General features: G+C 39.7%; 2 protein-coding genes across 6 annotated transcripts in view; one reads left to right on the forward strand and one right to left on the reverse strand.

Moving 5' to 3' along the window:
* The window catches only part of LOC141410430 (uncharacterized), a 589,957-nt gene that overhangs the window by 379,939 nt on the left and 193,797 nt on the right, over positions 1 to 16,221 (forward strand). The window lies entirely within an intron of this gene.
* Znf606 (zinc finger protein 606) overlaps positions 2,700 to 16,221 on the reverse strand; it is a 32,188-nt gene continuing 18,666 nt past the window's right edge. For 4 of the 5 annotated variants that reach the window (XM_074058547.1, XM_074058548.1, XM_074058546.1 and 1 more), the window contains 3 exons: positions 15,329 to 15,455; positions 14,968 to 15,063; positions 2,700 to 6,849 (listed from right to left, as the gene is read on the reverse strand). In XM_074058547.1, coding sequence (XP_073914648.1) covers positions 4,877 to 6,849; positions 14,968 to 15,063; positions 15,329 to 15,455 — 2,196 coding nt within the window. In that variant the 3' untranslated portion in view covers positions 2,700 to 4,876. Of the gene's footprint in view, positions 6,850 to 12,021; positions 14,940 to 14,967; positions 15,064 to 15,328; positions 15,456 to 16,221 lie in introns of those variants that run through there. The other variant, XM_074058550.1, reaches the window with a different exon arrangement.

Genomic DNA, 16,221 nt, shown 5'->3' on the forward strand with positions numbered 1-16,221 from the left:
ACACTTCAAGATATAGGAACAGGGAATGATTTTCTAAACAGGACTCCAACAGCTCAGGAAGTAAGAACAAGAATTGACAGGTAGCATTGCATCAAATTAAAAGGTTCTGCACATTATGTGAAACAATTACCGGAGTGAAGACAGCCTACAAAATGGGAGAAAAACTTTCATCTGACAAAAGATTAGTATCTAGAATATGTAAAGAACTTTAAAAAAAAACCAAAGAGCAAATAACCAATCAATAAATGGACAATGGAACTAAACAGACATTTTTCAAATGAAGAAGTACAAATGGCCAATAAATACATGAATATGTTCAATATCCTTAGCCATCAGGGAAACGCAAACCAAAACAACACTGAAATTCCATCTCACCCCAGTCAGAATGGCTATCATAAAAAAACAGTAAGTGCTGGAAAGGATGTGAGGGGAAGAGGAAGGAACACTTACTCAATGAAAGTTAGCCAAATCACTATGGAAATCAGTAAGGAGGGTCCTCAAAAAAAAAAAAAAAACCAATGTAACTAACTTCCATATGATTTAGCCATACCACTCCTGGGTATACACCAAAGTAACCAAAGTCAGCAACAGATAGAGATACTGCATACCTATGTTTATTGCAGCACTATTCATAATACTCAAGTTGTACAATTAGCCTACGTGTTCATCAATGGAAGAATAAACAAAATGTGGTATATATACACAATGGGTTACCATTCAGTCGTAAAGAAGAATGAAATTATGTTGTTTGCAGGTAAATGGATAGAACTGGAGAACACCGTATTACACAAAATCAGCCAGACTCAGAAGGAAAACTATTTCATATTTTCTCTCATATGCAAATTTTAGATCTTAAAAAAGACACAAAAATAAAAGGGGGACTACCTGAGGGGAGGGAGGCCTATGGAGGGGGAACAGGGACAGGAGAGGGTAATGGGGGAAATATGATCCCAGTATATCTTATACATGTATGAGAATGTCATTTTGAAAATTATTTTGGTATAATATACACTAATAAAAAGAAATGTAAAAATTAATAAAGTCAGTCTATTAAACACTTGAAGAGATGAGGCATGGCATTAGCAACAGGAAATGACAATAACATTAAGTAAGAATAGGTTTGCCAAACAACTGTTGAAATAAACACACAAAACAAACACAGTTGAGAAACAAACTAGTGAAATCGGAAAAAGAGAACATCTACACAAAAGAAAATCAGAAAGCAAAAGCTAAGGAATCTGTGCAACAGAAATAGGCATGCTAACATCTGAGTAAGAGGGATCCTGTTAGGATTTGGGTATGAGGTATCTCCCAAAAGGCTCAGGAAGTGTTGGAGGCTTGGGCTCCAGGAAGTGCCACTATTGAAGTTATTTGTTCACGAGGGTGAGCTGACAGCTGACCTGGCTACCAGAAAGTGGAGACTAAATAAAATAATCAGGATTTACTTTGGATAATGTCAGAATACATTATCCATATAATACTGGCAGTAAGATTCTTGATATATTACATATTCTCTTACAGAAATAATATTGCTAATTCTATTTTCTCCAAGAAGTAGATCATTGGGGGCATGCCTTTTGAAGGGTGTTTCTTGTCGCCTCTTCTTGTTCTCTGCCCTCCCTCCCCCCCTCCAACTCCCCCTTTTCCCCTCTTCTTCCTGATCACCTTGAGGTAAGCAGCTTTGTTCCACCATGTGGTTCCTGCCATGTTCTGCCTCATCACAGGCCTAGAAACTACATAACCAAGAGACCATGGGCTGAAACTGCTGAAACCATGAACCAGAGTAAACCTTTGCTCCTTTGTTTTTCTCAAGTACTTTTTGTCACAGTAACAGAAAACTGACTAACACTGATGTAGGGGTCCAGGGCATACAGGGTTACTATGAAGACTGGCAGGGGAGATAAGATCCAAACCTCCCGATTGCCCCAAAATGCCAAACAGATGGCAGAGGGTCCTGGGGATGACAATGGGTGTAACTGGCTGTGACAGGGTGGAGGACAAAACTGTCAGTAGAGAGTTGATCAAAGAACCTCGTCTGAGGTCAGGATAATAGATTTTCAATGTGGACATCAGAATCAGGAAGTAATTTGATATGGTTTTAGATGCAGTGAAGCAGGAGCAGAAATCGTTAAGATTTTCGATGAGAGAGCCAGTAGGAGAGGACTACAGCTAGAAGCAGGGGATGATTCACCTAGTATCCTGATTTGGAGCTGAGTTTCAGATGGAAGGGACTAAGAATAATCGGGAGGCAGTGGGTAAGACAGGAAAGAAAGCAATCTTGGACAGGAGGCAATGTACACAGAGGAGAACCAAAGTGGGAAGAGGATGGGGAACTGTTAGTGGCTGAACAGGAGTGGGCCCAGCAGGTTTGAGTTAGGGAGGCGTGGAAGATAGGGTCAGAGGGTAATGATTGGAACCACACATGGAGTAGACTCAAGGAAGTACAGGGAATAGGAATGGACATAAGGTATATGAAAGGTAGTAGGGGAATAATTCCAAGAAGCAACAGTAATCTGGATTTTTTTTTTCAGTGCTAGAGACAGAACCCATGCATGCTAGGCAAACACTCTATGACTGAGCTACACCCCCCAACCCTGAGAGTTTAATTTCACTCCTGATATGAGATAAGCCACAGGAGGCCCTTTAGAAGCATTTTTTTAAGACAGTAAGAGTGGTAATACGTTGCCAGGATGCTCATGGAATATTGCATATGATTTATTAAATCCCTCAGAAACTAAATAAGAGAATCAGGATTTACTTTGGGTGTCAGAATATATTACCCATATAATACTAACAATAAGATTCTGGATACAGTACATATTCTCTTACAGAAATAATATTGCTAATTCTATTTTCTCCAAGGGTCTTTTTAAAAGAGAAATCCAATAATTACTTTATTTACTCCTGCAGTATTTACTGAGTGGCCAACAGGCCCTGAAAGGGAGATCAAGTGTTACATTCTAACGAGGCTCAAGTTCTAAGAGTCAGAGGTGAACTCGGCCTTCCTACACCTGTATGCCACCACTTCTCACCACTGAGGATTCACGGACACCTCAAGGATTAGATGAAATTTATGCACCCAGATTTCTATCCAATACCCATGAAGTCTATCCAGGAAAGATCCTTGGCCCAAATTGTCTAATCCCTCTTGTCCCTTTTCAGGGATTTCCTCAGTCTGTGTGATGGACTTGGGTTGAACACCCTTTCCTTCTGAATCCTTCCTCCTACTAAGCAATCTTTTCACCTAAAGAAGAAAAAACAAACAAAACACTGAATTCAAGGGGGACCTTGAGAAATGGTACTCTGATGTGCACTGGTGACCGACTGTGTGAAAGAATAGACATGCTTGCCCTGTGCTTCATGAGGGGCATTATAAACCCATCAGGGGCAGTTTTCAGGCTTGCCCAAGTCCTTGTGGCCCCACTGCTCTGTAACCCTCAGAGCTGTAAGTGGAGAAATTGTAGAGAACCCAGGTCCCAGAAAATAACAGTGGTTCTAAATGTCCAACTCAGATTTCTTCATATTCCAAAGAGTTCTTAGCTCTCATGTTACCAAAAGTCCTTCAGAACACAGGAACCAGGTAAATTACTCTCTCATTAATTAGGATTTTCTTAAATTTTATCAAATCACTACTATCAAAACACTGAACAAAAGTGACAAAAAGTATTAGGGAAAATATCACTGGAGAGACAGCATAACACAGTGACTAAAAACATGAACTGTGGATCCAAACAATCTCAGCTCCACTCATTACTAGCTGCAGTCCTTAGATAGGTTCCTAGGCTCCGCATCACCTCTGCCACAGTTTCTCCATTGTAAAACTGGGATAATAGTTGGACCTATCTCATAGAGTTAAGGGGGTTGAACAAGTTAATATTTGAAAAACATTTAAAACAAAGCCTAGCACATGCTAAGTGCTATACATATTTGTAAAACCAAACAAAATAAAAATAAAATCTTAAATTAACTGGGTTAATTTCTCCATTGATCTAACAGTTCCTTACTCAAATATACTTTTTTAGATATTATGGTACATATATATATACATAATTGTGTATATTTTTTATTCCTTCATGTTATGTATATTGATATAGTGTCCATAATTGTAATTTATAGTGATCACCTAAGCCAAATTACAAACTAATTACCCAACAATGCAGTGATGAGTAACAATGGACACTGTCACAATGGGTTATTAATTATCACCTTTTGTTCCAACATTAGCCTCGTATTTCTAGGAAACAACCTTTCCACCATTAGTAATTTCACTTACTAATCTTTCCTAAGGAGGTTAAAATTGATCAATAGTAAATACCCCACTGAATACTATTCTATTTTCTTACTTAAATTCAGATTTAGTATCCCATATTCTATCCCTTAAAGGGTACCTAGACCCTCCCCTTATAACAGCAAAATCTATCTGTAATCCTATAATTATGCACAAAATGTTATCGTAAAGCTTTCCATCCAGTACTCCAGCTTGATGAAAAACAGTGTATTTTCACTTGAAACACTATTCTCAGCACAGGCTTTCCCCCTTAAAAATGCACACTCACTCCAGTGAAGGGTTCTTGCTAAAAGATGCTTCATTCATTAGTCATGTTCCTCAAGTATGGATGCCTGGTGGAATATATGGGCAGTTTAGAGTTTTCCTCTCTATAATTACTGATGGTAAATATGGGCTATGTAACTGCTGAAAGCTTTTCCATGTTCTTTTCATTCACAAGCTTTCTTCTAAAAAGGTATTTCCTATTGAATAATGTAGAGTTTTACTGAACTCCTAATGAAAATCTTTCCCTCTTGATTATACTTATAGGGTTTTTTCATAATGTGTTATCAAATGTACAGTAAAAACAAAAATCTCTGATCAATTCAGTTACAGTTTTTCCTCACTGTGATTTCTCTGGTGTTGAAGTAGTGCCGAATGACCACTAAAGGCTCTTCCACAGTCATTGCATATAAAACGTTTCTCTCCACTATGCATTCTCTGATGAATAATCAGGGAAGAGTTCTTACAGAAAGCTTTCTCACAATGATTGCATTTGTAGGGTTTTTCCCCAGTATGGTTTCTCAGGTGTACAATAAGGGAAGAACTCTCATTGAATGCTTTCCCACACTCATTACACCTGTATGGTTTCTCTCCGGTATGAGTTCTCCGGTGTGCAATCAAGTGAGAGCTACAGTTAAAGGATCTTTCACATTGATTGCATTTATAGGGTTTCTCACCAGTGTGAATTCTCCGATGAGCAACAAGATGACAGCTCTGACTGAAGGATTTCCCACATTTATTGCACTCATAGGGTTTTTCCCCAGTATGAGTCCTTTGATGCCTAACAAGGTGAGCCATCTGGCTACAAGATTTTCCACATTTATTACATTCATAGGGCTTAATTCCAGAATGAATGATTTCATGTTTTGTGAGGGCTGAGCGCTCTCTGAAAGCTTTTCCACATTCCTGACAGTTATACGGCTTCTCTCCTGTGTGAGTTCTTTGATGAGCAATAAGATGGGAGCTCCAGCTGAAGGACTTTCCACATTCACTACATTTATAAGGTTTTGCTCCAGAGTGAGTTCTTTCGTGTTTACTAAGTGCTGAGTAATCCCTAAAAGCTTTTTCACATTCATCACATTTAAAGGGCTTCTCTCCAGTATGCATCCTCATATGGGCAATGAGATGGGAGCTCCAGCTGAAAGACTTTCCACATTCAGTACATTCAAAAGGTTTCTCTCCAGTATGAGTTCTCTGGTGTCCAATAAGATGGGAATTCCAGTTGAAAGATTTCCCACATTCATTACACACATAAGGTTTTTCTCCTGTATGAATTCTCTTGTGTACAATAAGATGAGAATTCCAGCTGAAAGCTTTTCCACATTTGTTACATTCATAGGGTTTTATTCCAGTGTGAGTCCGTTCATGTTTAGTAAGGGCTGAACGATTCCTAAAAACTTTCCCACATTTATCACATTCATAGGGTTTCTCTCCAGTCTGAGTTTTCTTATGTTGAATAAGGTAAGAGCTCCAAATGAAAGATGTTCCACATTCATTATATTCATAGGGTTTCTCTGTAGTGTAAGTGCTTGTGTGTTGAGTAAGGAATGAGTCATACCCAAAGACTTTCTCCCATTCATTGTATTTATATGATTTCTCTACAGGACCAATTTTCTGATGTTCCATAAAGGATGAGAAATAAAAGATATTCTCGTATTCTTTGTAGTTATACTGGTTTTCCCCAACATGAAGTCTTGGATGTTCACTAAATGATGGACTCTGGTTAAAGATTTGGTGGCATTCCTTATATTCATACAGTTTTTCTCCTGTGTGCATTCCTTTATGATCACCGATATGTATTACGTGATTGAAAGATTTAACAGCATCAGTACATTTGAAAAGATTATCTCCAGTTTGCATTCTTGCAGGATGATAAGGTTGAATGGACTGGTAGAAGGCTTTGTCATAATCACTATTTTCATAGGTAACCTTATCTGCATACATTATGGCCGAGTTACATCTCCAGCTTTCAGCATGTGTTTCAGGCTTATAGAAATGTTCTAACTGAGAAACTCTCTGAGATGGAACAAAGTTGAAGTTCTGGCTATATTCTGCCCCAAGTTCACAGAATTCAGAACCTCTTTGAGATAGCACTTGTTTTTGCATGAAGATCATTTGCCTCATAGATGTACTCTGGTTCATGTGGTACATTTCTAATTGGTCTTTGCATCCCAAAACTCCTAACCTGGAGAACCAAGGATCATCCCATATATATCTTTCCAACTTCATGCCATGGGATTGCTCTTCAAAAACTCTCTGTGTTGGGACCAATGCTTTGCTTTCAAGACTTTTCATCCATTCTGAAACACACAGGGGGAAAAAAGTTATTAAATTTAAAACTTGCAAGTCAGAGAAATATCAAAATACAGAATAGTAAAAGTTAATAAAAGGTAACCAGAATACAGTGTACTGAAAACTGTTATCACTGAGGAACACTTTCCAATGAAAAGGAGGACAAAAAGGGGTGCAAAAAAAGAGTTAACTCAGCAGAACTGAGCTGCTCAAAACTTGCACATTACCAAGATGGCCTGTTTCATGATTGGCCCTCGGCTAGCTCTGGGAATTGAGACCTTGAAATGTTACAAACATAAGAGAACTTTTCAAGCTCAAGGCCTTGAAGCATACTCTACCAACTTCTCCAGACAGTTCATGCAGTGTCATTCATAGTGAACATGTGCTTTTCATATGTGCCTACATAACCAATCCCCAATAAAAATCCTGACTACCCACCTAGGCTTAGGCAAGTTTCCTAGTAGACAACTTCACATATGGCATGAAACTGTGTTCTGTGGAACTAGCTCCACAAGGAAGATACTAATTGAAGCTTACACCAGGCCTTAGCCCCATGCATCTCTTCCCTCTGCTGATATTGCTTTGTATCCTTTCACTGTAATAAACAATGATCCTGAGTCTAACTTTTGAGTTTGTAAGTCATCCTAGTGAATCAATGAGCCTGGGAGTAGTCTTGGAAACTACTGAAAAAAGAACAGGTGAAAAAGTTAAGATAAAACTTGCTTAACAAAAGATAAGCACAGTTCTGGGGGTGCAGTTCAGTTGTAGAATGCTTAGCTAGCATGCACAAGACTCAATTCAATCCCAAGGAGGAGATGATGAACATGCAGACCCTTGGCAAGAAATGTTTAAGTGATTAAATAGAGCCCTAATTCACTTCTGATTTGAAATGTCTTCCTGTTTCCCATCTTGACACCTACTTAAAAAAAAAATGGAGGGAAGCAGGTTAAAAGGAAAGTATCACTAAAATGAGACTTCAAGCCAGGATGCTATCTATGATAACACGCTGTTACATTACTTCCTATTTCATAGAGTATAGTCAAGGACACAAGATTCTCCTGCTCAAAGGGAAAATGTCATCATATTTACAGATACCATTACAGAATCACTTTTAGAACAATGGAAGAGAGACTAGAAAGATAGTACAGCATGATGAAACTACCCTAGGAGTTAGTCTCTAATAATCTGTATTTAAACACTGGCTCTGCCACTATCCTAAGTGGATTCTTCTGATAACTGAACTAGACTCTGAATCCAGCAAACACCTGCCAAATTATTTATTTCCATCATCATAAAATGTCATCATTGCTGAGGTGTCAGTCTTCCAATAACCATAGAGTCTATATTAGTACCTACTGCTATTGTGATAAATGACTGTACACTTAGTGGCTTACAATAACAGATTTATTATCTTAGAGTTCTGGGAGTCAGCAATCCAGAATAGCTTTCACTGGTCTAAAATGAAGCTATGAGCAGGGATGAGTTTCTTCCCAGAAGCTCCAGGGAAGAATCTGTACCTTTACCTGTTCTACTTCTAGAACATGCCAAAGCTGGGGTTGAACCCAGGGCCTTGTGCATGCTAAGCAAGTGCTCTACCATTGAGCTATATCTCAAGCCTTACCTCACTCTTATAAGAACTTGTGATTACCTCTTAGAATATAACCCAGAATAATCTCTCCATCTCAAGATTCTTAATTTATTCATACCTGAAAAGCCCCTTTTGACATATAAAGTGCATATTCACAAATTCTGGAGATTAAAGGAACATTCAGAGATTGTGGGGTGTGGATGCCAAATGGCTGGGAGATTGGAAAGGGAGGTTGGCAAAGGAGATTGGCACTGAAAGAAGCAATCAAAGATGGTTCACCCAGGAGAAATGTCATGAGCTCATCCCTCAGAAATGGCTGGGACACAGACTGCTATTCAGCATGAACAAAGGCATGTATTATGTTCCCAACATGTGAGTAGGACAGTAAGATTGCCAGATGAGTAAACAACAGCAGCTATTCTTGTTAAAAAATCAGAAATTAGAAAAATAATAGAAAATTTGGAAAGTCACTGATCATTTAAGAATTGCTGTAGGTTTACTGACAGGGACCTGATAATGAAAGATTTCGAGTGATAAATCTATAAATAACACCTGAAATGGCTAATATCATGTGAGAATTCCCTCATCAATCTGAGTTTGAATATCATAAGGAGAGAATCTGACTGAAGATGACGTGAGTGGAAGTTGAACACCACCACTGACATTTCACAGAAAAGATAATCTCAGGAGTTAAAAAAAAAGAGATCACTTCCTGAAAAGAAAAGAACAGGAAGTCAGCAAGACTTCGCTGACAGCTGAGGGGACTGGCAGGTCAGCAGCAGGAATACACCTCAGGAAGATGGGAAACAGCCACAAGGAAGAGCCAAGATTCCTGGCTCATCAACTGAGATCAAGGATACAGCTTCATAAAATGGGAGCAGTGAAAGGAATCACAGGCTCAGGATGGTAACTGAGAATGGTCAGCACTGAAGGTAGGAGAAAAGAAGCTACTAGAATTTGTGATCACTTGGAAGAAGTGATCATGATAGTGATAAGGATATGGTGAAAATGGTAAGACTTCACAAAAGTGCCCTTCATTGGAATGATTAGGGAGATGTTCAACTTCAGGACTAAAGAGGCTGTGGTATGCTATTAAACTAAAATCAGTAAGATTCACAGTGTAGGGGCCAAGTGTGGTGGTGAGAAGTGAAGATGGGAAGATCAATGTCTAAGGCCACCCGATGCAAAAAAATGTTAGTGAGACCATATCTCAAATAAGCCATGGCCAGACATGATGTAGCACACTTGTAATCCCAGCTACTTGGGAGGTGGAGATAGGGAAGATCCCAGTTTGAGGCCAGCCTAGACAAAAGATTATCAAGATTCCATCTCAACAAATAAACCAGGTATGACAGTGAGGGCCTGTGGTCCCAACTGAACAAGAGGCATTAGGGAGGAAAACTGTGATTCCAAGGGCACCAAAAACTTAAGAACCTAATCAAAGAAGAAAAAGAGCTGAGACTGTGGCTCAAGACAGCACCTGCCTAGCAAGCACAAAGTCCTGAATTCAAGCTCAAGTACTACCAAAAAACAAACAAACAAACAAAAAACAAAGATACACACTGCTTATAATATGCCACTTGTAGAAAAGTGAAAAGTAACTTACAAATTTCTACATATGTTGTAGTTGTAATAAGGAAATCCTATAAGCTTGGAGTGGAGGAGTGGCTCAAGTGGTAGAGTGCCTGCTTTGCAAGCATGAAGCCCTGAGTTCAAACCCCAGTCCCAGAAAAAAAAAAATCAGTAAGTTTAAAAAGGAAATTACTAAACATGATTGTCTGGGGCAGGATATCAGTAAAATGGCAAAGTAAGGACCTTGAATATTTCATTGCTTCATAAAAGAAACAAAGAAAACTGGCAAAAACTGACAAAATCAGGTTTTTTCAAAATTCTCTATATTAACCAAAGCCATCAGCAAGCAAGAAGCATTAAACAAGAGAAACTGAATTTCAGTAAGGACAGTGATCTTTGCGGCTTTTTAATAATGTATCGTTGTCCATACGCTGGCTGCCCAGCTCAGCAGTAGCCTTAGAAAATATCAGCCCCATTTCCAATACTCCAGTGAGATGAATAAAGCCATGGCCTTTTTAAAACCTTATCCCCAAATAAGTCATTACTGGATCTACTTGGTGATTTCACAAAGATCCACTGGAAACCACTGAAGACCTGTCTGGTTTGCCTAACAGGGACCACATACAGTGCTAAAAGGCCTCTATGTAGGAGGTACTTGTCAAACATTTACAAGCAATGTTTTAAACTCACTCCTGCCTGATGGCACACAGCTAGGACCAACAAAACACTAACCAAAAAGAGAAAAAGGAAAAACTGAGTAACAAGGTGTCCACAGAAGCTTTGAAAACCTAGAGAACCATGTGCATATACATCATTAGTTAAGCCATCAAAAGCCAAAGAGAATCCTGAAAGATAAGCAACTCATAATATACAAGGGAACAATAAGATTAAAACTAGGATCCAGAAATCATGGAGCTAGAGCTGAGTGTGGTAGTGGTGGAAGCCAACTGCCCCAGTTACTTGGGAGGTAAAGACAGGAAGTACACGGTCCAAGGCCAGCCTGGCAAAGTTAGCAAGATCCTCTCCCAGAAACAGAATAAAGAGCTGGGGGTGTAGCTCAAAGTGGTAGAGGATTTGTCTAGCACACATGAGGTCCTGGCTTCAATCCCCAGTACCACCAAAAAAAATTGTTTAAAAAGGAGATCAAAAAGTTTAAAAAAAAAAAGATCAACTAAGAATTTTATATCTCTAAAATTATTCTTCCAAAATGAAGAGTTGCCCACTCTTCTCTCTGGAGTCTGGAGTCTGGGTCATCTTCCCAAATGGATGAATGGCTCTTGAATTGAAACCTGTCAAAAAAGAATGGTTTATAACCAAAGCCAAAAGAATACCTTCCTAGCATGGTTTGAACACAACCATTACCATGATGAAGCTACCCAGGAACAACTGACCAAAGAAATCAGCATTCTAGCATCTAAAATTCAGAACTAGTTTAGAAAGCAAATATCAAAACAGACGAAGTTGGAGTCTAGATGTCTTAGGAAAGGGTCAAACCCAGGAGCATGACCAACCTCAGCTGTAGATGCAAGAATACTTACCCCCAAAAGCCAGACAATACTAGGTACACCTCACAAGAACTCAAGGAAGGGTCCTAGTTCAAGCTTTTGAGAAGAACCAATTTCTTGATAACTGCTGCCAGGAAAAGTCTGGCTAACCAAACAGGAATCAAGAATTAAAAAATGGTTTCAGAACCAAAGATCTCTACACCTTGAGCAGAAGAGAGGCCATGAATTTCTTGGGACATGAAGCAAATGGGAAACCAGAGCTGATCACATAGCAGCAGCAAATTGACCTGCCCACTCTCCCGGTCAGACTCATTCATTTTCGTTCCTCCAATTCCTTCTGCAACAACCAAACATTTCTACCTGCTCCTCTTCTGGTCATGTGTTTTCTGTTCCCTGGGATCCCTTCAAGGTCTGTGTGAGCCAAGGATCATGAGTCATGACAGCCCACATAGGCTGTGGAGGGAAGAAAGAACCCTGGTGCTTCTCCCTCACCCCAACATATGTGAATCACTTACCAGAACTGCCAACCCCAGGAGAGAATCTCTCAGATACTTGGTCTCCTTGCTGGTGCCAATACCAAGAAAAATGCCAAAATCACATTGGCACAGGAGCCTTGTAGTTATAGGAATACTCTCAACCTCATCCTGAGCACAAAGAACAACAATCTTAGGATATAGGTTACACTGATATCCTAGGCTCTAACTACAGAATGGTAACTTCTCAAATGGACACACTAAGACAGACATACAACAGCAGGCAGTCAGCTGGAGAGTCATTTCATCCACTCAACCAACTCTACCAGCAGTATGTAGAAACCTCAACCCTTTGGATCAACTGCTACCATCCACAGATTCTCAGTAAAATGTACAAAGAACCATATCTGAATCCTGACCCATGGGAAGAGGATCCTCTGAGACCCCATCTACTCACATCAATGAAGATTATCAGGCTCTGTTCAGTCAGTATGCTATGAGGCTTACCATAGTCTTAGCTCCACAAGGAGGAAGATGTCATATTTATGACCCTGCTCTGGCCTCCTTCCTATGGATGCAGAGCCAGTAGGATTTAAAGACTAATGAACAATGAAAACATCCTGTCATGAAGGGAAAAGAATAAAGTGCTTGGAAACCCAAGTGGAGATTTTGCTCTATGTACACGTTATCTCTGTACCTATCTCACTGAGTAAAAGATTATTGCTCCATAGTCTCCAGAAACAACAAGTACATCAGGCAGTAGGCACATTTGTTGAATCCTTCTGAACAAAAGCATCTTCCAGTCTAGAAAACCGATGAACTCTAAATGAGCAAAGGCAAAGAAAGGATTACAAGAAGCACACTAGCGCCAGACACTGGTAGCTCATGCCTATAATTCTAGCTACTCAGGAGGCAGAGATCAAGAGGATAGCGGTTCGAAGCCAGCCTGGGCAAATAGTTCCACAAGACCCTATCCCGAAAAACCCTTCACAAAAAATAGGGCTCAAGGTGAAGGCCCTGAGTTCAAGCCCCAGTTCTGTGAGGAAAAAAAAAAAAAAAAGAAGCACACTGGCAAATTACTTCCCCTTCTGGTAAGGTGGCAAGGCACCAATTTGAAATCTGTTTGATGTATAGAAAATAAGTTGTATACTACATTTCCTGGTGATGTATATTCATAACAGTGAGGTTTTACTCCAAAGTGAGGATTTGAATTGGTGACTGGAAACTACCAAAGTATCCATTAATTATTATTAATAAGGAATGGGTTCAATTACAAGAGCACTCATAATACTAAGTATTCTTCACTGAAGTGTATTTTTTTCCTTTAACCACTTAAAACAGAAAAATTGGGCTGGAAGTGTGGTCCATTCAAGTGTTAGAGTACTTGCCTAGCAAGTGCAAGGCCCTGCATTCAAACCCTAGTACCACCACAAAAAAAAAAATTCCATGAAAATTATAACAGCACCATGAAATCACTGAATATATAGTCTAATGATGCTAATATTTCCATATATTAGGTTTTCACATTTAAATATGCATATGCATACATATGTAGACATACAATTCCTCACTTTATTATAAACAAATTGTTAATTAAAAACCTCTGAGTCTTGGGTTGATATCCAACACCACAAACCACAAACAACAACAACAAAAAAAATTTCTGTGGTAATCATTCCTGTTTTATCCTTCCCTTTCTTTTGAAATGATAACTTTTAAGAATACATTATAGTATATGAACTTGTATGTGGGTTTACCTTGGTACAATAAAAATATCTTTAGAATTTTTTTTAAAAGGAGAAATTAAGAGGTTCTCAAAGAAAAAAAAAAAACCTGAGAATTTGTTTTATACCTGCCCTAAGAGAAATGGTAATGAAGAATCCCTTGAGCTGAAATAAAAGAACACTAAAGAGTAACTCAAAATAAAAGACCACCAATAAAAGAAATTACAGTAAGTAAATACATTTTTGTTTATAACTTTTTTTCTATATGATTTAAGGCATCACATTGCTTATAAATCTATGTTGATAGACACACAATGTACAAAGATGCAATTTATGACAGTAACGGCATATGGGGAGGACAGTTTGAACACTATCAAAATTAAGTTGGTATTAACCCTAATGACACTGCTACATGTTGAGATGTTAACTGTAATCCCCAGGACAACCACTAAGAAAATATTAAAAAATTCAAAGTAACAGAAAAGTGATTACCTGTGTTTGTCTGTGTGTTGGCAGGTGTAAGAGCAGGTTTAAGAGCAGGTATAAATGAGGTTTTTCAGTTAACACATTTTCTATGGCTTTGAGTTTTTGAACCATGTGAATATATTATCCACATTAAAAAAATAATTTATTTTGTTTTTTATTTTTTTAAAGAAGCATTTATGGCCACAGACTACAAGTTAGTAATAAAGGAAATAAGAAAAATTTAAAAAGTAGGTAAATGAATGAGAAGTCATCTTAGAAAAAGCAGAGAATTTGAGCACCATCAACAGAGCAGACACAAGGGAGGGAAATTCAGCACACAAAAACTGCTACCCTAACAAGGGTACCAATGGCTTCCACCATCTGGCTACTTGGAGGGCTGAAATCAGGAGGATCATGGTTCCAGGCCAGCCAAATAAAGCACTTCAACAGAAAAAAGCTGAGTGTGGTGGTGTGTGCCTGCCATCCCCAGAGCCAGGAGGAAGCTTAAAATATGAGGATCCCAGTCCAGGCAAGCCAGGCAAAAAATGAGACCCTATCTCCAAACAACCAGAGCAAAAAGGGCTGGAGATAGGGTATCTGTCAAGCAAGTGCAAACCCCCGAGTTCAAATTCCAATACTGCTTTAAAAAAAAAACCTGCTACCTTATTAATGAGGTGGGCATCGTTGCTCTGAATCAATAGCAGCAGGAAAGTCAACATAAGAAAGGAAAAATCTCCTTGGAGGGAATTCTGAATATATCTGAAGGTAACTCCTCACAGCCTCAGCCCACTGCTCTCACCTGGACAAGTGCTTTGAGGATATGCTTGCTCCACCACCCAGGGCTCTTCTCCTTGCTCCAACAGGGAGATGACCTCAGGCTTGGTAATCTGATTCCCTACATGTGGAGGAAAAACATGGGGCTTATGTAACAAAGCTTCCCAGCTACCAAAGAAAACTTCCCTTGCCTGTTTCTCCCTCTGTCACAAGTGGTAAGCACCATCCTTCTCACTTGTGCTTCACAGCATTATGAATTTCAACCCTAAATCTCAGGCTCAAGATCATCTCAGCCCCAAGATCACCTCAGCCCTCTGAGACCCAACCCCCTACCCCATGGAGGCTTCTGGGAACAGCTTCATTTACTTGGGCAGCACCCGCCTTACCCACAGACAACAGGTGCCCATAGGTCTCCAGCATCACATCGCGGTACAGGGTCCTCTGAACAAGGTCCAGCTGTCCCCACTCTTCTTGGGTGAAGTCCACTGCCACATCCTTGAAGGTCACTGGTTCCTAAAAAGAACACGTTTCTTCTCAGCCTGGGGCCACACCTTCATTTTTGGGGATAGAACAAGGCTGACAGCCTGGGGAAAGGAGACAGGATTAGGTCTCACTGAAGACCACCCAGGGCCCCAAATTTGGGATGTACTCTTAGGGAAGTAGATACCTGGGCTCACATGAACCACAGCAAAGATGAGCTCTACTAAGACTTCGGCCAGTCCTAGTAACACGGGCCAATGAGGACAGGAGTTACACACTGGCAAAGGGCCCTACTTTGGAAATGCAAACACTAGTAAGTCCTGGACCAGAGTGGAAACAGGCTAAAACACTGACTGCAGGCCAGAGACCTTCAGGATGCAGTCTTTACTTCAACATGTGGATCTGGGATCTAGAAGGTGATCTGAACACTCACATCTGTCTTCTTGGTCACAATAGGGAGATTTCCATTCACAGATCATCTCAGTCCAAGGACTGGAACTAAGGATGACTGGAATGGCCAGAGCAGCCTAGGCAAAGGGGAAACAGTTACAATAGCCGTCAAAAGCACTTAAGTTAAAATAAGATTCAAACTGGTGGGTACCACTGTACTCTGTAATTCCAACTATTTGGGAGATTGAGATGGCTTGAGCTCACAAGTTCAAGACCAGCCTGGGCAACACAGCAAGAACCTGTCTCAGAAAGTAAATAATAAACCAGGCATGGTAGTGCATGCCTGTAATCCCAGCACTTGGAAGGCTGAGGCAAGAGGATCACAAGTTTAAGGCCAGTCTGAGCTATA

Source organism: Castor canadensis, chromosome 16, assembly GCF_047511655.1.
Source record: "Castor canadensis chromosome 16, mCasCan1.hap1v2, whole genome shotgun sequence".
NCBI lineage: Eukaryota > Metazoa > Chordata > Mammalia > Rodentia > Castoridae > Castor > Castor canadensis.